The sequence below is a fragment of the Hibiscus syriacus genome, unplaced genomic scaffold (genome assembly GCF_006381635.1).
Source record: "Hibiscus syriacus cultivar Baekdansim isolate YM2019G1 unplaced genomic scaffold, ASM638163v2 tig00112523_pilon, whole genome shotgun sequence".
Lineage (NCBI taxonomy): Eukaryota > Viridiplantae > Streptophyta > Magnoliopsida > Malvales > Malvaceae > Hibiscus > Hibiscus syriacus.
The window spans coordinates 116,334-143,937 of record NW_024063355.1 but is presented as its reverse complement, the minus strand read 5'-3'; the positions used below and the strand labels follow the sequence as shown (position 1 = coordinate 143,937).

At 34.2% G+C, this 27,604-nt stretch overlaps 4 protein-coding genes and 2 pseudogenes across 7 annotated transcripts; 3 read left to right on the top strand and 3 right to left on the bottom strand.

Annotated features, from left to right (window-relative positions):
* The first annotated feature begins 1,854 nt into the window (after positions 1 to 1,854).
* Positions 1,855 to 26,038, top strand: LOC120181248 (eukaryotic translation initiation factor 5A-2-like). Of its 3 annotated transcripts, XM_039186417.1 has the most exons (8): positions 1,855 to 2,031; positions 2,449 to 2,571; positions 2,674 to 2,730; positions 2,815 to 2,889; positions 3,560 to 3,660; positions 5,175 to 5,182; positions 18,381 to 18,390; positions 26,028 to 26,038. In XM_039186417.1, coding segments are annotated over exons 1-6 (480 nt in total). In that variant the 5' UTR covers positions 1,855 to 1,908; the 3' UTR covers positions 5,176 to 5,182; positions 18,381 to 18,390; positions 26,028 to 26,038. The 3 variants fall into 3 exon arrangements, with proteins under 3 accessions (XP_039042348.1, XP_039042349.1, XP_039042347.1); XM_039186418.1 differs by lacking the exons at positions 5,175 to 5,182; positions 18,381 to 18,390; positions 26,028 to 26,038 and adding an exon at positions 15,969 to 15,979; XM_039186416.1 differs by lacking the exons at positions 5,175 to 5,182; positions 18,381 to 18,390; positions 26,028 to 26,038 and having other exon boundaries at positions 3,560 to 3,694.
* Positions 5,878 to 9,326, bottom strand: LOC120181244 (cleavage and polyadenylation specificity factor subunit 6-like). 2 transcript variants are annotated; one of them, XM_039186412.1, is made up of 3 exons: positions 9,251 to 9,326; positions 6,725 to 9,165; positions 5,878 to 6,229 (listed from the first exon to the last, which is right to left on the bottom strand). In XM_039186412.1, exon 2 carries the CDS (start codon positions 9,092 to 9,094, stop codon positions 6,938 to 6,940), a length of 2,157 nt encoding a protein of 718 aa, XP_039042343.1. In that variant the 5' UTR covers positions 9,095 to 9,165; positions 9,251 to 9,326; the 3' UTR covers positions 5,878 to 6,229; positions 6,725 to 6,937. The 2 variants fall into 2 exon arrangements, with proteins under 2 accessions (XP_039042343.1, XP_039042342.1); XM_039186411.1 differs by having other exon boundaries at positions 6,161 to 6,222.
* LOC120181246 lies at positions 13,119 to 16,333 on the bottom strand (annotated as a pseudogene).
* On the top strand, positions 16,348 to 19,432 carry LOC120181371 (malate dehydrogenase, chloroplastic-like). Its single transcript, XM_039186523.1, has 2 exons — positions 16,348 to 16,401; positions 18,869 to 19,432. Exons 1-2 carry the CDS (start codon positions 16,348 to 16,350, stop codon positions 19,430 to 19,432), a joined length of 618 nt encoding a protein of 205 aa, XP_039042454.1.
* On the bottom strand, positions 19,419 to 20,416 carry LOC120181247 (protein EMBRYO DEFECTIVE 514-like). The gene is made up of 2 exons (XM_039186415.1): positions 20,050 to 20,416; positions 19,419 to 19,903 (listed from the first exon to the last, which is right to left on the bottom strand). Exons 1-2 carry the CDS (start codon positions 20,356 to 20,358, stop codon positions 19,610 to 19,612), a joined length of 603 nt encoding a protein of 200 aa, XP_039042346.1. The 5' UTR covers positions 20,359 to 20,416; the 3' UTR covers positions 19,419 to 19,609.
* On the top strand, positions 22,887 to 25,642 carry LOC120181370 (annotated as a pseudogene).
* Positions 26,039 to 27,604: the final 1,566 nt, after the last annotated feature.

The following is a 27,604-nucleotide window of genomic DNA, read 5'->3' as shown; positions in this document are numbered from 1 at the left end:
TTTTACAGGTCAATTTTGGTATTTAACGTTTATAATGTTACACTTTTAGGTGTTTTGGTCGTAACGGATATTAAATCTCGTCGTTACATGACACATTTCGCGTTTAAGTAATTTTGAAAACTTTAATTTTTTTAAAATTTTATAATGACGACACATGTCTTTTAACGACATAATTTAATGAGGATAACAGTCTATACACCTAAAAATATAACCATAAAATATTAAAAATCCAGATTAATCGAAAATAATTTAAACACTTAAATCAAAAAAATATATATTTTGAAATACTTATTTTTATATCAAGTTTTATATGATATGTAAGTATTATATGTGGGTTAATAGTTAAAAACCACAGTTTCAATCCAGATATGAGTGGCTTTGTCCAAAGCTATTTTAGTCTATGATTGATACATTCCGTTAGTAAGTCGCTTCATTTATACTTTATAATAGTTTATTATTATTTTTCATTATATGAATATATTAATTAATTTTTTATAATTTTATTTTATGAAAATTAATTGTAATTATAATCATACTGATTTATTATTTGCAATTATAATTAATAATAGCATGTTATTATTAAAAACGGTTACCCATCTAATATATATAAAAAAAATTATTATATGTACGAATCAAATAAGCTCAATAGTTAAGATTTTAAACTTAAACATTGTATGTATAGTGCTATGAGCGTACACACCCTACAAACACACAAAGTCGACTATTAGGGGGAGCGCCATGAGCGATTGCTCGGGGGGCCATCTTTTCATTTTGTAATAAAGGCTTTTGTTTTTTTTCATCTTTGTAATTTGGACTCCTAATTTTTTTAATCTTATTTTTTACCTTATAATTGAGGTTCTAATTTTTTTTTTAATCTCACTTTTCATCGTTATTATTGAAGTCTTTAATTTTTTTCAATCTTCTTTTATATTTATAATTGAGACCCTTAATTTTTTTAATCTTATTTTTTTATTTTATATTTGAGACCCTTAAGTTTATTCAATCTCACTTTCTAAATTTATAATTAAGGTCCCTAATTTTTAATCCCACTTTTTACTTTAATAATTGAGGAAATTAGTTTTTTTCAATCTCACTTTCTACCTTTATAATTGAGACTCGTGTTTCTTTTAATCTTAACTTTTTAGATTATAAGTGAGACACCTAAGTTTTTTCAACATCACTTTCTACCTTTACAATTGAGACCCTAATTTTTTCAATTTCATAAAATTCTCAATTTCTCATCCTTTCTCCATTTCTCTCGTTAATTCATTTAATTTTGAATTAAATCTAATCATATATATATATATTTTTTACAAATCTCATTCTTCAATTTACCTAATATTATTGAACTCTCTCCGTCTTCTTCAATTTCAATCTAACGACAAAATAATACGTTATTCTTTAATTTTTTTATTTATTATTCAAAATCAAGCTTTATACCATAATCCATACTCACGTTCGATTTTTCATTCTATAAAAGTATTTTTTTAGTTTTTGCTCAAGGCTTAAAAAATGTTCGAGACAGCTCTACAAATATAACTACTCAAACTCAAGATCTCTATAAAGAATAACATTTACTCTTATAATTAAAACCTCGTAATAAATGTAATGTATCAATAACTAATATTATAATACTCACCTTAATCAGTTAATATCATGTTAGCACATTAATTTAATATTTTATCAATATATATAAATAAATAATATTATTAAATATTTATATATGAAATAACGAAAAATGGAAAATATCCAATCCTTGCAAATCGTAAAATAAAATTGGGAACCCTAACTCACAGTATTTAACTATATATAATAACGTACAAAAGCTCGCACATCTGTTCCTCCCCCAGTCTGCTTTCTGCTGCACACCTAAAGAGGAAAGAAGTTTTTTTTTTTTGAAATTCGGAAATGTCTGACGAAGAACATCATTTTGAATCCAAGGCCGACGCCGGCGCCTCCAAAACCTACCCTCAACAGGCCGGAACCATCCGTAAGAACGGCTACATCGTCATCAAAGGCCGCCCCTGCAAGGTCACTTCTTATTGACGCCTCTGTTTGATTTTAACTTCTAAATTTTCTTTTTGATTTATGTTATTTTGGGATTTATTTATAATTTCTAACTGAGTTTTGATGCTTAAGATCTATTGCTTGTTTGTTGAATTAATTTTAATAGTTGGATAATTGATACCTTTGCATTAAGAATCGGATATGATGTTACGTTTTAGTATTTTCTTTTAATTTATATTGACTTTTGTTAAATCAAAAAGAAAATTAGAAGAACAGGACTAGGAACAAACTAAATTAAGACTTTAGTATTAAGAGATTGGAACTTTTTGATGAATCTTCTTATTATGAGCAATCTGATGGTGTTTGTTGGAGTGTTATGAATTATTGGTTGATGGGTTTTTAGCTTAACTTACGGTTGTTCACTTGTATGGCGTTGGCCAGGTTGTAGAAGTTTCGACCTCCAAGACCGGGAAGCACGGTCATGCGAAGTGTCATTTTGTTGCAATTGACATCTTCACTTCCAAGAAGCTGGAAGATATCGTCCCGTCTTCCCACAACTGCGATGTATGAAATTATAACCTACTTCACCAATTGCTATTTTTTTATCAATCTTCTAATCTGCAATGCATTTGCATTGGTGAATTGATTATTCCCTGGTTTTAACAGGTTCCACACGTCAATCGTACTGATTACCAGTTGATTGACATTTCTGAGGATGGGTTTGTAAGTTTGTTTGGTTTTGTTTTTGCCTTTCCATTTTTTGTGCGGCCGTCTATGTTTTTCTTCTTAACTTGTTAAATATTTCAGGTGAGTTTGCTGACTGACAGTGGAGACACTAAGGATGATCTGAGGCTTCCAATGGATGACAACTTGTTGAAACAAGTAAATCAACTATTCTTTTACATGTTTTCGAAGACTGGGTCTTTTGATATAGAGTAGCTTTTATTGTTATTCAATTTACTTTTGAATTCCAAAAACAGCAAAGCCTTTTTCCTACGGTTGACTTCTTGTATTCCCTTCATGCTTATTGTCATCCTCATATGGAGGACCCATTAACCTCTTATCAGCCGAGTACTGGAGTTCAACTTAGGATATAAAGTATTCACACAATCTTTAACCTGTGAGCATTTTTTGTGCTACTGGCCCCTTCTGCCGAATCACCCTTGTGTCAAGGGGTGATATTGACAGCACCGTTTGTGGTCTCCTTTCTTCTATCCAAAGAAGAGAGATTAAAACCGTGCACAAGAGGGGTTTATGTTTTATTGGCTGCAATCATTTATTCCTTAAATAGTTTCCCGGCCTCTGGATGAGCGAACACCATATTCCAATGGGGTTATATAGTCCTATTTTCACATGTTTAAACTAGCTGAAAGCCTGAAACCGTTTCTTCTGTTTTTGTTTCAATGCTGCTCTGCATTACGTTTCTTATTTTACCCAGTGCTTACATTTACATACGACTAATCTCCATCCCAAACATGAGAATGACTCACTTTTCTGTATCATGAAGATGGTAATTTAATAATTTACGTTTTGTGTGGTTTGGTGAGTGCAGATCAAGGATGGTTTTGCCGAGGGGAAAGACCTGGTTGTGTCTGTTATGTCTGCAATGGGGGAAGAGCAGATCTGTGCTCTCAAGGATATTGGTCCGAAGTAGTTTTGGATTCATTTATTTGCAAACCTTAAATGGAACCAAAAATTAAGACTTCGGTAGTCTATATGCTGCTGCTGCTTTTATGTTTTTTGGTCTTGGTAGAAAACAAAAAGAACAAACAATATTAATAGTTCCTTCTGGGGGTATTTTTGAAGTTATAAGGTATAATTATGATTATAGTATATCATATAAGAGTATTTTATAATCAAAATTATCGTTATGACCTTCAATTGATCGAACTGATATCTGGAATAATATTGAATTTAACTTGTAACATAATCAATTTTGCTTCCCCTTCATTTTGTTTCTATATGCTCTGCTTCTTTTGCTGTGATTCGAATTTCTCGAGATTCTGAACTTGCTGAACCTTACTTTTTCTAAGGTGATTGTTACTGGCTTTTATGCTTTGGCTATATTTTGCTAATGTCATGGCACTATATATGGTATGCTTCAAAGATCATTCTGTCGTTCCAGAAGAAGAGAACCGTGAGCTAATCGATGTGGGATCATTTTCTTCAATACACTACTTTTGTTCTCACTTGTAAAGTTTTCTGCAGCATAAATGAATTATTGTTTTTGATCCTTGGTGAATTTCATGGCTTCTTTCAATGTTCCTCAATGGCAGTTCTTCAATCATGCAACAAAATATCCCTTGTCGATCCGTTAAACGCCTAGTTTTGCAGCTTTTGAAGAACATGAAACTCATGACAGCATCAAGAACAACAACGATGGAGTACAAATAAGCAATCAAAATCCCTTCTGTAGCCATAGAAAAGCTACCGATTAAACCACCATCACCACTGTTATCAATAGCATGATAAGTTTTCACAATACGGTAATGGAACAGTGCTTCAATGGCCACCAATGCCAGATTCACAGCCATTGTCAATGTCAAACCGGTCGAAAAAGCATCCCCTTTCAGCATCACGCATGCCTTGACGATAGCTAAATAACCACCATTGGATTGTTCCTCCACTGCTGATGAAACCAGAGCTAAGTTACAGACTACAATGGTATTTGCAACCATGAATGAATAAATAAGAAATCCCGGAACCGAAATGAAAACGATCCATCGAGGAGCCAATGAGAGCCCAAACCCTTCAACAAGATCAAAAGCGAATGATATCAGCAACAAAGCCGCTGAGTGTGCTGATATTGATACAAAGGAGATTGCAGAAATGGGTGACAAAGAGGGGCTTGCAGAGGGAAATGATTGAAGCAAAACCCGGTTTCCTTTGGTTTAGAGTTATGAAAATGGAGGATTTGGCAACGAGAAAGAAAGTAAAAGTGAAGGGAAGAGCGAAGATTGACGAGTAAATGGTTTGGGAAATCTTGAAACTGAGGACCGTAAAGAGTTGTGATGAAACCGGGAACCCTAAAGCATGGAAAACCGCCATGAGACGAGTGTGAATCGATGGCAAAACAATGGATGACGACGGAGCAAAGAGATGAGAAAGAAGAACTGAGGATGCATAAGGGAAAGCAAGAATTGCAGCCATTGTTGTAAAGAACTGATAGCTTTGAAGGAACTTGTAGATTGATGTTCTCAAGATTTTGCTTGCTTTCTCCATTTGAGTACCTTTGTGGCACTTGTCTTCCATTGATCCATCTCTCTATATCATAAAACTATATATATACAAATCAAAGCTTTCAATCCTTCCAATAAAAGAAAGGATTAGTTAAGATCAAATTCAAAATCTAATATCAATTAAGATTTAATTCATTAATAATGTACTTAACTTATCATGGTGCTCTTCTTGCATATATTGTTGAGTAGAGGCTAAGATTGATGCTTTGCTTTAAAGAGAACAAATGATCATAACTCTATAACAAAAGAAATGGAATCTTAAATATCAAGTCTTCTATCTTATTTATGATTCCAACACGTTTTTATCTAACTATGTATTCATATACATCGAATATTGGAAGGGGTCGTATTATCAAATTTTAAAAATACAAGGACTTGATTTAAACTCAAAATTTGAGAGGTATAATCTATTCTGTTGATACAGATATAGATATAACTACATGACATGAAAATAACAAAATAAATACACATAACACAATATATAAATGTATTAGAATTTGTGTGGTGTATATTATTAATATATTCTACATCTCTCTTCAAAAAAAAATCAACATGGTTAACATACAGCTGAAAGCCAAAACTAATCCCAAAAAATAAATTTAAAAGATGCAAAAATGATACAAATAACATCAGAAAATGCACATCAACATCCTCAAACTAAATCCCTATTACATCATATTCCAACTCTTCCTTCAAACTTTGAGAAATTAATCCGACGGCTTCAGCGATTTCGAGCCATAAACATCATCATCCACGATATCGGTTTCGGTTTCATCGTGTTAATATTATCTAAAACATAAATGCAAAACAAGAAAAGGAAAGAAAGAACAACAAAAGTACTTGTTTCATTCTATTCGAGGCTGTCAAAAGGAAATACACCATTTTACTGTCACGATTTTTCTACTAGGAGATCATCTTCCATGCAGAGATGCAGTGTTTTTACTGAACAACTTCAAATCTCGAAAGATCAAATACTCTTCAAGCTATGAATCAAATAGAAAACACTTGTAATTAGGAACAATTTTCTAAAGAATATGACATCGTGTATGATCATAGTTGGCTTTGTGCAGCAGAAGTAAACTTGAGAATGCACTATTAAATAAGGTTTTCTACTCGACATTGGAATAATAACTCAACAAGTACATTTGATCTTTTGTGCATGGTAGAACTGTATGTAAAACAAGGGAACTACAACAATAAAAATTGCACAAATCAATACTTAGGACGTAGTATATATTCATAATTGGATGAAGATAGCAAAAATATGAATAAAAACCATCATAACATGAATCTTAGCTAGCCTAAAGCATCATTTGAGATCTTCAACAATTAAGATACATGACTAAAAGCACGGAAATGTATGAGCAATATTGAACGTCAAGACTCCAATAAATTCAGAGAAAAGAAAATTCAACGACGATTTTATTGTAATGAATATTCAGATGATACGATGAGGTAATGATTTTCAAGGAACTTACTTCTTCCATGAAAAACTGAGACCATACTCCACGGGTAGAAGCAGTCACTCAGGCCATGTATCAAGAATGGCTATGAAATGATGGCCACGGGACGACCAGCTGAGAAAGATATCAAAAGTGAATGATGAACCTAAGGTTTCAGCACTTACTGATTCTTTTCTTATTGATATAATCTTAAACTGAAAGGTTCTGCTATAGAAGTTATCAGATAAGTCAGTCAGAGGTAAGTCGTCGTCTCTTCCCATAATCAGCATCTCTAGATCTTGAGCGATGTTCCTCCTCCTGATATAATCGTGACTTGCTGTGTGTCCTTGATGACTGTCCCCTATCCCAATCATTACTATGCTCAGACTCACGGTTTCTGTACTTATGGTGATCTTCATACCTGTCTTTGTCTTCCCTATATCTGTCCTGATCCCTCTCTCGATCACGTTCCCTATCATTGTTGCGGTCACGATCTCGAGAGTGATCCTGATCCCAGTCACGCTCCCTATCACGTTCTCGACCAATGTCTCTATCATCCTGGTGCCGTCTTTCTGGCCAATCATAACCATGGCCCACATTCGTCTCCCCAGTCATGTCCCTATCATATCCTGGTTCTCTATCATCACGATACCTTCTTTCAGACGAGCCAGACCACTCCTTTTCTGAAGCTCTATCTTTTTCTTTCACAGGGTTTTGCCAACTTCCTCTATCGTGACTAGCTACACCGTGTTGATGATCAAATGCAGCTTCCTCCCCATAACTAGACTCTCCAGCTCTCCCAACACCATGCTCATCACCACCCCATCCACCCATACCAGGATCTGACCATCCCATATTAGGCCTATCTACACCACTTGAAGGCATCATCCCCATGCCATTCATGGGCATACCTCTTCCAAAAAATGCAGGGTTAACATGAGGAGCCACTCCAGGCAAACCAACACCGCCAACAGGAGGGAACGAATTTAACATCCCAGAGAATGGAGACATTAGAGCACCAGGAAAGCCTCCATAACCGCCCATTCTTCCCATAGCTCCACCAAAAGAAGGACCAAAGCCTTGACCCGTCATAGATTGTGGACGCATGAGGTGTGGCGCTACACCAATACCTTGTCCGAAACCATTTCCCATGATTCCTCTACCGCCCATCCCGCCAGCCCTGTTCCTCATAGGACCAACTGGCCCTCTGTTTCCCATCCCCTGAGCATTGCCTCTTCCCATGTTCCCTCTCCCATAACCTCTATTGTTATTATCTCCACCTTGATAATTCCCACCAGTTTGAATGTTAATGCCAACAGGCTTGCCTCCAGCATCGTTACGGCCCCTCCCGGCTTGGGAAAGAGCAGACTGTGCCATCTGTTGGTTCCGATTTAATTGAGCCTCTCCCATTTTCTTAACAGTAAATGGTGATGCGAAGGCAACAACACAAGGCCTTCCATTAAACACATGCCCGTTCATTCCCTCCTTACAAGCTGTGGCTGCGGCTGGATCATAAAACTCAACCTGACAATATCCTTTTGACTTCCCACTTGCTTTCTCGTCAAAAAACTTCACTTCCTTCACGGGCCCATACTTACACAACTCTGACTCTAGTTCAGCATCTGTCGTCCACCAATGCAAATCCCCAACAAACAATATCGTCCCACCACCACTTCCACCCCCACTTGCACAGACCCCAGGTGCAGAACCACGGACAGCGCTAGCCACACCCACATTTCCGACACCATTCCCAATCATAGGACCACTGCCGCCACAACCACCACCGTTCGCTTTCACATTCCCGGCTCCTACTACTCCTTGCCTCATTAAACCCTCATTCTCAACGCCCCCCACATTCCCTAGACTACGCCCCTGCTGTCCCATACCACTCACACCAGCTAAACCATTGTAGTTATTATTACTACTTTGGTCTACAGCCATATCATTCAACTTAATCGACGCTTGTGCTAATTCAACCCTAAGCCCACTTCCACCACCACCGACACCCACATTGGGTCCCTTCACATCATTATAAGCACCACCTCTGAATCCTTGACTCTCATGAGAAATCATAAAATCTCCTCTTTCAACACCATCTGCAACCCTAGGATTCAAAACACCAGATTCAAGTGCACCCATTGGTGACCCACCAACTTTCCTACAAACATTATTATTATTAACAAAATTATCATTCTGATTAGCATCATCCTTAGTTTCCTCCTTTCTAAACACTAAATCTTCGTTTTTTCTCAAAGAATGAAGAAACCCTTCACCAACATTAACATCGTTATAAAGATCCTCATAATCATCATCTTCTTCGCCAAGAAAACCATCGTCAGCAACAGCTGAGATTGCTTCGTTTCTATGCATCAGTTCCATCTGATCCCCTCCCTCTCCCTCATCCATATTTTCCCCTCAAAATTCCAAAAATAGTTATATTTCTCCTTTTCAAAGCTTGTAACTTTACCCCCTGATTACTGGGAATAAACGAGAGAAAGCCTAAGTTTAATAAAATTCTATCATGAATTAATCAAAATTAATTAATGAATTTAGGGATCTTACCAGAATGGTTGAAGTGAGAGACCGAAGCGAAAGAAGGAAGCGAAACCCTAACTTGAAAGAGAAATTACATTGGAACTTTTTTGTCTGGGATTTTCATTTTTAGTAACGGTACAATACCATCGTTAAGATTTCAAATGCCATTTTTTTTAATTATTACTACATTTTTTGTATATATAAAACTCATTTTACATTATTAGGATTCTATTAAAGGCTTAGTTAGGGAGAGTATTATAAAAGGCTAGAGAAATGTTAATGGTTGAATTAGTATTTTATCTAAAGTTCAGGGGTGTGTATAAAAAAAAGTTCAGGGGTTAAAATAAAAATTAAACCATTTTACTATATTTCACGTCATTAAACTAATGGAGATTAATGTCTCAGTGATCACTTCTTAATTAAAATGAAACAAAAGTGATAACGTATTAACTATTAAAATAAAAGTGATCAACTCTGTAGTTTAATCTTCTTTTTATAGACACAATATTATTGTCCAATTATATTAGTGTTTACGGATATATAAACTTACATATTTAGATTAAGGTGGGGCCAAAATACACGGAATATAATCTTATTGGCGGTTAGATTATGGATTAGGTAATCTCTCCCTCATTTGAGAGACATAGGTGAAGGTTGTACTTTAGGGTTTACATATTCTTAGTGTTGTATATTCTAAATAGTACCATGAAGGTTCTTGGAATATATTACATATAAACTCAAGCATGCATGCATGTATTTCAAGTGTGATCTTATTTTCCAGAAGATTTAAATACTAGAAAAATCCTTAATTATATTAATTTTCATTAAATAAACACTGATATTGACAAATTATTTCAATTACCATAGGTGGTGGAGCTATATGTTTTTTTAGGGTAGGCAAGTGCCCATCCTAAAATTTAAAATTAATTTATTAAGTATTCAATTTATATATATATATATATATATATATATATATATATATATATATATATATGTCAATCCTAAAATTAATTTGTGCTTACCTTATTTTTTTTGTCTCCTTCTTGAATTTGTTTATGCTCAAAAGATAACTAAAAATGTCTATTATAAACATTATTTTTGTTTGGATTTAAAAATCCATTCATCAAGCTAAAATCAAAATAAAACAAAAAATATATCTAGTTAAAACTCAAATCCAATATATAACCCAAATTTAATATACAATCTAGATCCAATACCCTTAACCCCAATAACAATTGGTAATCGATTAACCCAACCCCCTCCAAATCACTTTGCACCCAATACCGAAAAAGGAAAAATTCATTACTTATTCCCAGATTTTAGCGAAATTAATTTAGAAAAACTCTAATAAAATGATAAGATTATATAATCTATAAGAAAATTGTAATACAACCTAAAAATCTGCAAAAAAAAAGTAGTCTACAAACCTGGAAAAAAATAGAGAAGAACTACATAAGAAACTAAAATAAATAGTTTAAATTTAAAAGCAATGTCAATCCTTTATTGAAATTTTTCGGTGACAACAAACATCTATGATCATGAATCCGTACGATGAGTAACTTCATGACAGCGAGTGAACAAAAATTCTCTAAGACTACATAGATTAAACCACAGTGAGTAACTTTCAAAAAATCAAAATATTATATATATATATATTAAATCAAAGAATTTTGTTTATGCACACTAAATCAAAGAATTAAAATTTACAAATACTAAATCAACATATAATCAAATCTATATTCAATAACATTAATTAATAAATACATTTCAAAAATTAGAATAATATATTTGAATCAATTAAAGATTAAAATCTATAAACACTTTTGAATAATTAATAAAAATATTAATATTACATGTCACAACCTATTTTTTTGTGAACCATGACATTCTTGGTAAAATCGTATTTCTTATATATATATATATTCATAACATTTTCAGCTTTTAACTTATTTTCTTGTCGTGAGAATGTTTAAGGCCCCATTAACTTAAATTTTTGTAACATTTTAGGCGAAACATAAAATATTAATAGTATTCATAATATTTACTTATTATAACTTATTTTCTTACCTTATATAACATTTTAGTGCAACATTTATGTTACTCTGACTAATAACTTTTTTTGTTCTGATTTATAATCAGCTTTTAACTCAGTACATTTTTTTTACCGGTCACGCCGTTTATTAACTCTATTTTAGGCGTCTCACAACATAACTTCTTGTTATAGACAACTTGTTTTGTACGAGACATCTCCCGCCAATTCTGAATACATTACAAGGTTGACATTGTTGCCTCATTTGACGGGGAAAGCTGGAGAAGAAACTCAAGCCAAGATAAAGGTATTGCACGAGGATAAATTGTCAAGTTATATCAAATATCTAACGAATATGAAAACAAAAGCTTTATCAGAGTGCGGTTACAGGCAACGATGTAGAAGAATTAATAGTATCAAATTAAAAGTAATTTGTATAAATTAAATATTTATTTATTTATTTTAAAATAAAATATTTTCTTTTTTGATCATTAAAAAAATACAAATATTGGAAAGTCATTATATAAATATATAATTATTATTTACTAGATATATCTTGAGAACATTCAAAAATAATACGAAAAATAATATATATCTAAAAATATTTATAAAATAATCTAGATATTTGTAATATTTGATATTACATCTAGAATTATCTATAAGATTCTCAACATTTATAAAATTGATAGCTAAAATGTTGATATGTATCAACAATCAAATGAATACTAAAATCTATAAATCTAAGATGAAATTTATCATTGTTACTAGAGTAGTGAAGAGTATATCCACCATGAAATTTTAGTTGTGCCCATATTTTATCAAAATTTTATGTGGTGAATATATATGTGTGCGCACATTAAAAATATTTTTAGATCCGCTATTGATTACCATAAGTGTTTAAGCTAAAATGATAATAAAATCTTTAAACATTGCTTTATCTAGATAAAGTCTTGCATTACCTTATTTTGTTTAATATTTTTTAGCTCCATACTATTATATATCATGTTTCTTAATTAAATAAGTTCATAAATATCGTGTAAACAATAATGATCAAATAAAGTCATGTAACATGTCATACTTTACAAACAATTTTTTGGGTCATAATCATTTATTTAGGTATAACATAAAAATTAAGACTTATTTGAAAATTAAAAGTTTACTATAAAATTATTTGAAATATCAGTAATAAAAATATTTTATAATAATCAATTCAAATATAATAAAAAAATTGTTAAACTCCAAAACTTAGACGCATGGAAGACAAGAAAAAAGGATTGTGTATTCCATTAAATTTGCTCAAATTAGGCTCACACACACCCTTTGTAACAGTCAATTCAAGTGTAATAAAAGAAAGTTGTTAAACTCCAAAACTTAGACGCATGAAATACAAAAGAAAAAAGACTTGATATGCCATTAAATTTGCTCAAATTAGGCTCACACACAAAAGAAGCGCAAAATTACTCAGGTAGGGCAGTGAAAAAAATTATTGGCTCACATAGGATCTTGCTCGATTTTCTGATATAGTGTGAATGTTACGATGTTCGTCAGGAGGCGCCGGGAACACAATGCATCTTTAAGAAGACGCGGTGACTATAATGCATCTTCCGTTTTGTTCTTATGGTAATCATGGCATTCCAATTACATGAAAAATGGGGAAGAATTAGGAAGACACATTGTGTTCCTGGCGTCTTCCCAATAGTGTAGCAATCACACCATCTCAAGAAATAATTCTGACAAAACTCTATGCGAGCCAATTATTTTTTCCAACGCCCATGCGAGCAATTTTGCCCTAAAGAAGCAGATTACAACGCATGCATATTCTATGAAACAATGGTGCAGATAGAAGAACCATAGATAAGACGAGCCCTAATGAATGAGCTTAAAATATAGGATAAGTAATATAGCAAGAACTAGAAAACCAATTACGCCCCACGCTATTATTTTGTTCCTGTTCATCCTTCTTGATATGCTTGTCAGCAGCTTCTTGCTCTTGCTAATGTTGTCATCTACTTCATGGAGCTGTCAATACATAAGATGCGACGCAGGTAGATATTTATGTTACTCGAATTCGGGTGCAAGCGTCAGATACGAGTATGCGAAGAGCGTTTAAATATTTGTTAATGTGAGTGTTGAACACAGGTACTTAAAGTAAAATGGAAAATCGAAGCACCACATGAGGTTACGTCTCAGGTGTGAGCAGGACATGGGTGTTTACTTTAAGAAAAATGAAGAAATCAAGCATCTTAAGCTAGTTTGGAAGACAAAGAACACCATTTCGAAACACAAGATTGGATGGAAGACAAACTTTGGCATGGGCATTAAGGAGAGATTGACGTTGTTGATGCAAATCCTGTAGGATTGAAACACCCAGCTCTTCTGTTTCCAGAATTATTTTTCTGCTTTCCTTAATTCTTTCAGTAGACTGGTTTAATCTCTCTGTCGACATCAATAATCTGCCTTTTTGATCCACAGCAGAAGCCTATGCATGCGACCATTCACCAATCAGTATCCATTACAAAATGTTCTGCTGACAATAAATAAGATGCAAACGAAGAACATTAACAGAAATATGAAACTGGGATTGTTATAAATGAATAATCGGAGAGATGTGTTCAAGCATTTTTAAACCTGCAAATTAGGGTTTCAGCTCACAGTTCATGATAAGGAAAGTGAAGGCGAACAACCATGTGAAGTAATGACATCAGAGAAAGGAGAAGGAAGTAAATTGTTTTAGATTAGATTATCAGCTTAACTAAATGATGGCCATTTAGATAAAAGAGAGTGGTTTCGGTTACCACCGTTGTATCCGCCGCTCCTGACCCCAACAACTTGTCGCGATCATCCTGATATGAATCAGTTGAAATGACTCTTTTAACATCAGTCTTCAAGTTGCTCAGGTCATTTTATATTATCTTAACTTAGCAAGAAGTGTTGCCTTTATGCTTGGCTGCAAACTCCTTGCTTCAAGGTCCATTTTCCAAATCTGGAACAATTCCGAAAAAGGATCAAATTAACAAGGAAAGTAGAAACAAAGAAGAAAAAAAGCCACGGAAAACGGCTTCCAACACTACCAAAGCATCAGCATCATCCAGTCCTGCTTGTATTTCAGAAAGTTTCTGCTTTTTCTGCTCTGTGAATCGAGAAAACATGAAACAGGATAAGTAATCTCTGAACCAATCTTTCTAGATACATATAAATAACTCGCTTGCACATTTCGCAAAACACCAAATAATTCATTTGCACATGTTAATGCGTTGCCTGCATTTTAAAATGCAGTATTTCATCTGAATCTACCCAAAAAAACCCTATAGATAAAGTGGCTATAATGCCAAAATACCCTTAAAATAACATTTTACCAGTTGAGCAGAAACCCAAGCATTAAGAACTAGAGTGCATTTAGATTTCCACGGATTTCCCAGCACATCTGCTGCAGGAAATCCAATGTCTCAATCGAAGCTAAATGCATCATATCCCAGTGTCTTCCTACTGGTTAAATCTACGAGATAATGTGTTGGAATTATTTATTTCACGAGATAACGTTCTCCCAAGATTAATTGTTGAAGTTGGGCGAATTACACAGTGTTGGCCGTAGGTCGCCATGCCTTCCGGGCGACCTACAACGTGGAAGTCACCATGCACTCCCATCGACCTCCTAGGTCGCCATGCACTCTGGGCGACCAAGGAGGTCGCCATGCACGCCCGGCGACCTTGTCTCCTTGCATGGCCATGTGATATTTCTGCACGTCCCGCTCTATGGATGCAACGCATGCATGAGGGAGCAAACGGTTAAAGCTTGGTCGTCGGGCATGAATCTCCCAACTATGACATGCAGGGCGTGCAGAGGGTTAAAAGCTTGGCCGTCTTGTATGGCCATGTGATATTTCTGCACGTCCCGCTCTATGGATGTAACGCATGCATGAGGGAGCAAAGGGTTAAAGCTTGGTCGTCGGGCAGGAATCTCCCAGCTATGACATGCAGGGCGTACAGAGGGTTAAAAGCTTGGCTGTTGGGCGTGCATGGTGACCTCCTTGGTCGCCCGGAGTGCATGGCGACCTAGGAGGTCGCTGGGAGTGCATAGCGACCTATGGGTTGGGTTGTGCATGTCCCATGCACACGATCATTCTCTCGTCGGAAGCTGCCACGTCGTAGGTCGTCCGGAAGGCATGGCGACCTACGACCAACAATGTGCAATTCGCCCTACTTCAGCAATTAATCTTGGGAGAACGTTATCTCGTGAAATAAATAATTCCAACACATTATCTCGTAGATTTAGCCCTTCCTACTCATTAGCATAAACAAATTCAAGAGAATAGGTTGAATATGTACACTCGGATAAGCGAAGCATCATAGAACCCAGTCATGCCCAACTTAGATTTGATCTCTTTCGCTACTTTCTGATAAATGGTTATATATTGAATAATTCAAGTAAAAATAATAATAATAATAACTTTAAATAAAAGAACAACAAAATGTATCATTTCTAGTTTTATATGGAATAGGTTCTCATTTTGGAGTGTTCTTTTTATTAGTGCTACTTTAGGTGTATAATCTTATGCAAAATCAATATCATCTGGTTCATTGATGATACATACAATTATACATAGTACAAAAGAATTATACGTCCTATTTTTACTTGTTTCGTGCTATAATTTAAAGATGATATTAAATCAGGAACTTAAATTTTGAAAGATGAACATTTGCAAAAACAAACAATAGAGCTTTGATCTCCCTACGAATCCAACGATAAACACAAATTGTGATCGATCAAGGAAGAGATCAACGACGGGATTAAAACAGCGGCGTAAGAGTTTACCTCCATTAAGAACAGCGGCGGAGGCGCAGCTTCGCGTCAAATAGGCGGAGAGCTCGCAGTAGTGGCGTTCATAACCGTCGAACACCTCACTCATTTTGGCTTCTTCCCTAATCTCTCTCGCCCGCCCGCCTACACTCGTGCAAGATATATTTTTTGCTAAATCAGATAAACAAGTAGTTGCAGAGGAAAACGAAAACGAAATCGAATTAACGAAGATACACATACCGGAATCGCGCGGTAGAGATCAACGAAGAATTATTAGAGAAAAAAGCGAATTGAGAGATGGAAGGAATTAATGATCCTTTTGGCATGGAATGTAACATAAAACATGCAGATGTAATATTGCAATTTCAGAACGAAAGGTCGCTAATGCCCTTGACTTTCACTTCAAATTAACTCTAATGTGGCGTTTAGTTGGTATGAATCCCTTGGAATTAGGGCGAATTGGAATCCAATTCCACAACTTTCTCATGTTTGGTTCAAGTTTTCCAAGGGAATTAGAATCTATCATGGCTTCAACTTTCCATCAAATAAGAGAAAGTGAATTCCATCCATTCTATGATGAAATTCAATTCCCTTGTTGGAGGGAATTGAAATTTGACTATACTATCCACATCAATCTTTTGGTAACTTATTCATATATTGAATAAAAATATTTTTTTTATTATTTCGGGTCAGGTTTCTAATTCATATATTCGGATCGGGTAGGGTGAAACTTTATTTTGGTCGGGTCGGGTTAGTTTTTTTAAGTGTGATATTCGGGTCGGGTTGAGCTCGGGTTTAGGGTGAAAAATACTCGACCCGAAAATATATATAATTTTACCTTATATATTTAGGAATAATTACAATAATACCCCTCTATATATAATTTTTTTAAATTAAGTCACTGTTTTTATTGAATAAAAATATTTTTTTATTATTTCGGGTCAGGTCGGGTCGGATTTCTAATTCATATATTCGGGTCGGGTTGGGTGAAACTTTATTTTGGTCGGGTCGAGTCGGTTTTTTTAAGTGTGATATTCGGGTTGAGTCGAGTTTAGGGTGAAAAATACCCGACCCGACCCGACCCAAAAAATATATAATTTTTTACCTTATATATTTAGGAATAATTACAATAATACCCCTCTATATATATGTTTTTTTTTCCAATTAAGTCACTGTTTTTATTGAATAAAAATAATTTTTTATTATTTCAGGTCGGGTTTCTAATTCATATATTCTGGTCAGGTCGGGTGAAACTTTATTTTGGTTTGGTCGGGTCTCGGATGGAGGTTCCCTTGTTCTCGGGTCGGGTCGGGTGCACCAAAAACCCGACCCAACCCGACCCATGGCCATCCCTAATTGGGATGATTTTAACTTATGATATTTATTAGCATGATTTTTATAATTTATTGAAATGAATAATCAATCAATAAAATTTAAATTTAATTTTTTTTAATTTTTTTAATATATTACTACATGTGATTTATAAAACAAACTAAAATTAAGCAAAAAAAATAAGAAATGTAATCATGTCATTTTACATTACTAAAATCAAATTCATTTGACATGTCTGCGAACCAAACAGAATATGGAATTGGATTCCAATTCAATTTCCTGCGAACCAAACAGAATATGGAACTGGATTCCAATTCCTGACAGATTCCAATTCCCTCATAAACATTCCAGCAAACCAAACGCCACCTAACTAAACCACGTGTAGATATTTTTTCCTCCATAAAATATATAAAAAATCTCTTATATTTTGTATATGTTTAAATATAATTTTTTTATTACTGAGGTCATTTGGTTCGTACCGTTCAAAATATATTATATTTTAGATATGATATATTCAGTTATTAACATATTATTTTTGTTGTATTGTTCTATTATCACCAGCAGTGGCAAATATATAAATATTTTTTAAGGTGTACACGCATATAAATTAAACACATAAAATTTTGATTAAGGGTGAACACAACTAAAATTTTAAGGTAGACAAAACTATTAAAATATATAATTATTCGAAGAAAATTCGAATTTCAAAATGTGCATGTGCTCACCTTAGATTCTTAATGGACTCACCACTAAATAAAACCGATCATATATTAAAATTAAAACAAGTGAACTACTACCTTAAAACAAGAGAAAGTAACACTTTTATTAATACACAATACAATTGTAATATAAAACACTTGCCCTATTATTATTTTTTCTTCTCTACCTATAAACTATCTTATTCTAACATACTTTTTACATTCTTCACTATTGTAATAACAATTAGAGATGCACATAGCCGGATTTAAATCCGATCCGGATCGGATAAAAATTGATCCGGTTTTTTTACTAAGCCAAAAAATCGGTTCAGATCATAATCGGTTTGGAGGGCCGGATGATGTAACCGGTTTTGGTTTGAAAAAAACCAGTTTTTAATCTAGTAAAAAATCCGGTCATCCAAGTTTTAAACCTTAGACCGGATTTTTAAACCCCAGACCAGATTTTTTCCGGATAAAAAACCAGTTTTTTATCCGTTTTTTTTCAAATCGGTTTTTAATCCCGTAAAAAATCCGGTCATCCAATTTTTTTCCCAAACCGGTTATACTATCCGGTTTTAAAATATCCGATCCGGTTTAAAAAAAACTGGTTTTTCCCAAATCCGGTTTCAGATATTTTTTGTGCAAAATCGGATATTCGGATTTTTTGTGCACCTCTAGTAACAATGATAAATCTCATATCATATTTATATATTTTAATGTTCATTTGATTATGGATATATGTCAAAGTTTTAGCTATTAATTTTATAAATGTTGAGAATCTTTTCTAGAATAATATTTTATATATTTTCGGTGTTACCACATCGGATGTTGTCATAGCTAACACATTCGTTGCTCAGAAGAAAAACCTTAAGCTCATTGATGTGGATGTTCCGGTTGTAGGAGAACAATCAGGTATCACCATTTTACCACTGCTGTCAATGATGAAACCCGCTATTACCTTTACCGGTGAAGAAGTGGAACATCTGACCGTCCGGATTCACAATGCCGGGACAGAGGTTGTGGAGGCAAAGGCAGGTACAGGGTCTGCCACACTGTCCATCGCCCATGCAGCCGCAAGATTCGTCGAATTATCCCTTCGTGCTCTGGGTGGAGATGGGGACGTCTATGAGTGCTCATTCATGCAGTCCGATCTGACCAATCTTCCATTTTTTGCATCTAGGATCAAGCTCGGAAGGAATGGGGTAGAAGCTTCAATTCCGTCTGACCTCGTAGGGTTATCCGAGTACAAATTGATGGCATTGGAAGCTCTTAAACCACAATTGAAGGCCAGCATTGAGAAGGGGACTGAATTTGTTCGGAAGCAACTGGTTACTTTTGACAATATCAAATGAATGCTAAATTCAACTTTCTTTTAATCTTTGGCAAGAACAAACAACGCTAAACAAAGACACAGTACACGGCAGCATTTGATCGTTAAATCACCATTCAAAATCTGTATAAAGTAATTCAGGAACCTAGCTAGAACAGATTCGGATACAGATTCAAACTCCCATCCAAGAACGAGTGGCTTACTTTCTCGACTTACCACCGCGGCCTCGCGCACCGCCTGTTCCACTACGTCCACCACCCGATGCCCTGTTTGCATTGGGTTTCTTCATCTCGTCCGGCAAGGGAAGTATATGATCAACGCACTTCCTAAAGCTGAAATCTTCGACGGTTTCATCCTCCCTAATGGCAAAGAAACATTTACTTTTCCACACCGGATGGATCCGGATTTGAAATGCTTTGATCCCTCCACCAATTTTTTTATCAGACTCTTCGTGACCTTTCTTAAGCAATTCCAGCATCACCCTGTGTTCATACTGTGTGTATAAAGTGAATTATAAAACATAATAGTAACAGTGCTAACAGTTCCCATAAAGCATATATCGTTTTACAAAACCTACTGCTTACTCATTAAAGCAAAGAAGAAAACTGCAAAAGAAGAAAGTTAAGATCTTTTAATTACCTTGTTAAGGTTGAATTGAGTAGGCCAATAGTGAAGGAGATTGTAAAAGTAATCAAACATCTCCACAGACGATCCGAACTCCTTCGGGCCCAGACGGACCCGACCCGACTCGGAGGGCTCCGACTTCTTATTCTCTATGCTTTCTTCCTCCACAGACTTCTCCACCATCTGTTTCTTGGATGCCTTGTCGCTTCCTTCGCCGTCTTCTTCTCTCCCGCGTTTCGATTTCAAGTCGCCGTTGTTGACCCCCTTAGAATCGACGCCGTCATCGGAGTTCTGGGCCGGCGGGGCAAGAGTTTCGGTATCCATGTCTTCCGTCAATGTTTGACGGCAGGAGTAATTCAGTAGGAGAGACGCTTTTTTTTTTAATTATTTATTTTGGTTTTGGCATATAAACTATAAAAGGAGGTACCTTAATTAGGGTTTATCAGAATAAAAAAAAATTTATGGGTAAACTACCTATTTGGTAATCAAATTGTTATTTTATTTGTACTTCGGTCACCACACTATTTTTTTATATTTTAGTAACTAAAATTGTTTTTTTTTATTTTAATTATTCACAGTTATATTTTCCTTATGGTGACATGATCTAATACAATATTTTTTTAAGTATTGAAATTAATATATTTGATCAATTTGTTATAATTTAAAATAATGTTGTAAATTTAATTTTAGCATGAACCAATTAATCTCGGTGGTAAAAGAATTATTGTTGTTCCTTGAGGTCTTAGGTTCGAGAACCATGAATGTCAGGGATGTGAACATTCAATGTCAAATGCTTGAGAATTATCCTTTAATAGATATTGTCTTGTATTTACCCCAGATTAATAAAAAAAACTTTAACATTTAATTTTTTTATCAATTTAGTTCATATTCAAAATAACTCAAAAAAAATAAACATTAATATTTGAAAATCTTATCTTGTATTTACCCCATGTTAAAGTTCTCTCTCATTGAAACCATCTTCTCTATTTGAAAATCATGCTATTCAAGGACGGAACAAAGATCAAATATTGGGACGGGTTAATTTTCTTTATGAAAGAGCAAGGTTCAATGAAATATTTAAATATAAAAATTTGGAAGAGAAAAAAGTCTTATTTAATTGATATTTAAACTAAAAAAAATACCTAAAATACTAGTACATCAAAATTTTTGAGAGGGAAAATAGCCCCTCCCACCTCCTTATTAGCTCCGTCCTTGATACTATCGTCATTTGCCTTTATCGTCGTCTTCTCTATTAAATCTTCTAATCATATTTCACACATTTTTTCTTTCAAATTAGCAATTTAGATTTATATGAAATAATTTTAAAATCAGTGATGGACTTGAGAGGCGGGCGGGGACAACCATCCTTAAAAATTTAAAATAATTATATATTTTAGATTTTTTAATTACAATTTTGTTTTCAATCCTAAAAATTTTATAAATTCAAATTCTTCCCTAAGTTCAATCATTTTTCACACATTTTTTCTTTTAAATGATCAAGTTAGATTTGTATGAGACCATCTTAGAATCAGGATGAATCGAGGGGGAGAGTTAGGGCAGTCGCCCTGAAAATTTAAAATTACTATGTATTTTAGATTCTTTATATATTTTCTATTGAAATTATATAATTGTACTTGTTTGTATAATCTTCTTCTTCTCCTTTTATTAGAATCGCTCATATATTATCAAATTCGTTTTTTATTATTCTAAGATAAATACAAGTTAGTATCTGCTCAAAGATAATTCTCAACCATCTGATATTAAATGTTTATACCTCTGACATTTATAATGCTCGAATCTATAACCTCAAAAAACAACACCAATTTCTTTATTACCGAAATCACTTGGTTCATACCATCAAATTCGATTAATTTCAACAAATAATGACCACAATATAAATATAATCGTAAATGAGGGATCAAATAAATATTTTATCCTATTTAAATTATGTTTTAATAATTAAAGCACACATGGCAAATATTCATTGGGCCATTTAATTTGGAGACCAAATTCATGGAAATCAAACTCATGTAATAATTAGGATAAAATTTATTTATTTATTTATATAAATAATAATAATAATAATTTTTTGTTATAACACTTTTCAAACATACGAGATAATAGTTAAATTAGTGGAAAATTTTATCGATATAATACAAATACTTAAGAAATTCAATCAGAACAATCTGAAAACTAATGGATCAATTTAAAATCAGGACCATGGTTTGAGGACTTGTTATACAATTAACGCATCAACTAATTTTCAACCGTGAAGTTTAACGTTCGTTACCGAAAACCGGTTAAGAAAAAAGAATCAGGCGAGGAACTGAACGAGAATTACGTGATAATAATACGTTAACGTTGGACGGACGTCACCGAGCCTAAACTCCAAAGCATCGTTTAAACCGAGCCTCCAAATACTAGTAAAATACTGAATTTTTCTCTTTTGGTTTTGTATTTTAGTTTAATTCTGCTAACTTATAAATATATAAAAAAGGGAGAAATGGAAGCTCTTCAATCATCGATTTGATCAGCTTCCAAGCAAAGAAACACATTGGGTTTTTCAAAGCAAAACCTGGGTTTGGATTCTTCGTTGATTATCATATTGTGTTTTGATTCTTTTGGTAAGCATTTCAGATTCACAAAACAACTGCAATTTTAGTTTAATTTTATGGTATTTGTTTTATGATTGGGAATGTTGTTTGGGTTGATTTAGAATTTTATTATGTTTGTAAACGGTTGAATTTTGGAAGTATATTTTGCAATTCCAACTTCATTTGTATTCTGACATTAGTGGGTATTTTCTTTTGCTACATTGTTGTATATCAAGGAACTCTCGTTTCCGATAGAGAATGAGTGATCATCTGGTTTTATGTATGGACCGGCTCGCGACACCCGACAGTTCGTAACCGATGCAAGAAGCCGAGGTTGCGGGATCTTGGGGTGAAGATTCTTCTATAGTTGTTGAGCCAGATGTCTGCGCTATTGGTGTTGAGGATGTGGAAGAACATGGTTCATGTGACGAAGAAGAACCACTCATCCTGACGGTCGAATGCCGAATCTGCCAGGATGAGGACAGCATTGAAAATTTGGAGGCACCTTGTTCATGCAGTGGCAGTTTGAAGGTATTCCTTCATTGGGGAATTTCGTGACTTATAGCGTAACAGCTTGATCGTTATATGGTGTCATTTGCAATCTTATATATTTATGGTTTTATGGCTTTGGCTGACAAATTTTTGTTGTCCAGTTTGCTCATAGGAAATGCATTCAGCGTTGGTGCAATGAGAAGGGAGATTTAATTTGTGAGATATGTCATCAGGTACACCCCTGCTCCAGAAATGTTGTTGTCATCATCATTTCAAGTAGGATGATCAAATATGCTGTTTTTCTATAATCGTATTTTACACGTACCTTATTGCATAATTCATGAATATAAACAAGTATCGGATTTCATATTAGTTTTTTAAATTAACAAGGGTGTAAATTTGCATTTACAAACTTTTGAGTCACGGTACTCTGGTGCTTGTCATCAAATGCATTTGATAATTGATAGTTCTTTTTCAGTAGCCATTACTTGGTGACTTTTGTTGTCATCTGGTGTATCACATGGTATATCAAAATATGATAGACTTATATGTATTTGTTGGAAGATTCATATAATATATCTGTATTGTTAAACTTTTCTTCTGGACAACAAACTCGATCATCATTATCTCATTCATTGAAATAGTTATGTATGAGTTGAATTACTGGGCCACTTTACTTATTCCTGAAAAAAACATTTGATTTGCATTCTTATGAACTGGGATATATTGTGCCACCACCTCCTCAGCCAGAGGTTACTACAATTGATATCAGCCAAGTCCCACAACCCTGCACTTAGTGTCGCTGAAACTTTTTTAGCTTTTTCTTTCTCAGTTTCGTTTTTAATGTCGGTCTTGTAACTGCAATTGAAACTTTGATATTTTCTTGGACCCTTTCTTATTTGTGAGGATTTATGTCAGAACCTTTTCGGTGATCTGTAGGATGGGTCACTATGGTATGCTAATCACCTTTGATCCCTTAGTTCCCTGTGTTTTCTATTGATACAGTGAGTGGACAGTCTCTTGTTCTTCGTTGGGTTACCAACTAATTTTAGCAGTGGCAGCAGAACGCCCTATTTTTGGGCAAGGCTATGATGCATATTCGGATAACGATTCTAGTGGAGCTGAATTTTTCCGCGCCGCTTCCCTTACTGTAAGCTTCCGTTTCCTCTATGAAAATACAATTTATTAATCCTATCTTGCTCTGACTCTTCATTTTGTTTGAATTATCCTAATCCAACACTTGTGTCCGACACGTATTCGGATATGATATTCCAAGGACCATCCAAACAGTTGGAGAAACTTGGAAACAAATTGATGCTTAAACACAAGTCCAAGTAACAGAGCCCCTTACTTGTTGGCTTATGTTAATTAAAATATTGGCGATTGTATACTTTATTTTCTTTACATTTTGCTGCACACAATAGATCGAGTATAAATGTTCGAGTCATCTTTTGTGTTATGCGATGCATTATTCTATTGTACAATTTGCCTAGTTTTTTTCCCCCTTTCGCACTGGCAGTGTACTATTCACGAACCTTATTTCCTCTTGTAATTAAGGTTATAGAATATCGAGTTGAGCCCTATATCCCAAATTACTGTTTTTGCTTAGATGGAAAGATAAATAATTTTGGGTTTCACTTCAATGGAACATTTATTGGGTCCTTATTGTCCACACCAATCAATAATAGGAATCTCTGCTAATATCCTTGTTCCTATTCTGTTTATTTGCAGGCACTCGCTCTTCAATTCTTGAGGCATGTTTTGTACCTAGCCAGTGGAGACACGGACGATGAATTATCTTGATATATCACTGTATGCATGGCTCAAATTTGCATTGATCTTTTTGTAATTCACAACTTTTAATTGTTTGATTCCAACTTCTCTTTCTTTCTTTTTTTCCATCTAGATTTCCCTCCTTCGTGCTGCTGGGCTTCTTCTCCCCTGTTACATTGTGTCCTGGACTATCAGCATATTGCAGCGCCGTAGGGAGCAACAGGTAACAGCTCCGACTTTCTTGAAAAATGACAGCACTTAGTTGTGCCATGTTGGTCTATATCACAGGAGAATACTAAGAATGTAGATTTGTATCCGTTTCTCATGATACGTACTATGCATAATTGGTAAGGTTCGAGTCTTGTTAAGAATGTGTGTCCTGTACGACTGTTCAGTTTCTTCCAAGTTCTTTCATGTATTTAGAGTATCTACGGGGGGTCACATCTCCACTCCCCCGGCTGAAGAGTCGAGTAACATAGCCCAAAAAGCATTCCATTGATGATATCTTCCGCCTCTCGTAATGTTAAACTGGATCGTACCATTTTTAGCTGATTCAAATTATTTTAATTTGTATGTCTCTTGAAAACTTTCTTTTGGCAATTAGTTTTATGCATTTTCTCTTTTAACGATTCAATCAGGAAGCCGCAGCTGACGTTGCTGTAATGATACAATCATCGCAACCTCGGGCCATGCATTACAGTGTAGCACTGGGACCTTTAGCGACACCACAACAGGAACCACTTCAATAACACAACAGTCATTTTCCCGGCAAGAAGCTTCGATGGTGAAGAGGCCTTAGTTATCCTTGTTAGCTTGTTAAGGTGAATTGAGTAGGCCAATAGTGAAGCAAATTGAAAATACTATCAAACATCTCCATAGACAGCCCGAATAGGAGGACTTCGTCTTCTTCTTTAGGTTTTCTTTCTCGACGGACCTCTCCACCATATGTTTCTTGGATACCTTTCGCTTCCGTCACCATCTTCTTTCTAGGACTTCGATTTTGTGCCGTCGTTGACCCCTTGATAATCGACTGCCATCGTATTCTAGGAGGGATGATTTTTGTGTTTTTAGGTTTGACATATGTACTATAATGAAATTATTATATCAATTGAATAACAAAAATTATTTAAATACCAATTTGCAAAAGATACATAAATCAAGTAGTAAATGCATATTTAAACCCTTATGGGATCATATATATATTTAATCCGCTTAACAAAATTATCTATTATTCCGAAAATTAATGAAGGGGACAAAAGGTAGCTTTGGAACAGTAGCGTTTAACTATGTCATAGGTCGAATTAAATGGAGTTTTTAGTTTATTTGTATACATTTATAATTTTAATTTTTAGGGTAAAGTACACAAATGGTCCCTTGATTATAGGTCGTTATTTTGTTGAGTCTCATGATTATTAAAATTTATAAAATGATCTTCTAATTATACGATGTTGCTTTTTTTTAGTCTCTCGACTATTAAAAGTTATAAAATGATCATTCAACTATTCATATGTTCAAAACTCGTTCTTTTCTGGTTAAAATTGACGGTCGTCTGAGTTGGACGTTAATATGTTGATTGTGATATGATAGTCGTTTAAGATTTTGAGATCAAATTTTATCATATTTCAGTCAAAAGGTTAATGTCGAGCTCAAATTCCCATTAATTTTTTAATGAAAAAGGACGAGTTTAGCAGTGATAGATTCAAGAATTAAAAAATGGGGGTCCAATATAAATGAGCAACAACTTACCAGTGACTTGATTGAGGAAGTTCATCGAAAAATCGCCGGTGAACGGCGTCGTGACGGGTGGTTTAGGCACAAACAAAAGACTGAGAAATGAGAATTGAGTAGCAGTGTGGTTGGAGTCTGTGGGTTTGAACGCAAAACAGAAGCTTTAGTATTAGTAATACCTAAAATGAAAGGTTTTTAAATGATATATATTATTTTAATTAGTTTTTCAATTGAAAATATGGAATAGATTGACAACTTCAGAGCACAAATTTCAACTACAAAACAAAGAGTGCAGAAAATAGCATAAATTTCAACTACAAATGTGTAGAAAAGTAAAAAATAAAATAAAAAGAGTGCAGAATTTTGAAGTTTTAATATAGTATATTAAGTGTTGGTATTTTTTTTTAGGAAAATGGGTATGCAATTGCTACCTCGTGGGCCACGTAGGTCTGCCCCTGATTTAGTATATATGAATAGTCGGATGATCATTTTATAACTTTTAATAGTCAATGACTCAATAAAATAATATTTTATAGTTGAAGGGTCGAATCTCACTTTGAACTTAATCATATCTTTCAAAAGACACAATAAAACTCAAACTAAAAATAAAATCAATCTTTTAGATTAAATCAAATCAAAATCTATTAAATTCAAATCACATATTCATCCCAAACAAATTAAAAAAGTGACAGACGATACGAAAATTAAGTAATAATGATAATAATAATAATAAACCTCTTCTTTAGATGGGAGTTGTTGGGTAAAATTGATCCAATAAATCATGTGGATAAAAATTTAATTCATTAAATCATCTTTAAAATTAATTTGAGATATACAACGAATATTACGGTGTAAGAGAAAGTCATTATACTCACATAACAAGTTTACCTAAATAATAATTTTTTTATTAAAATTTATCATATTGATACGTGATGAGTTTTAAACTGTTGAAGTATGAGTGCATACGTGGTAGGAGCGGCAAC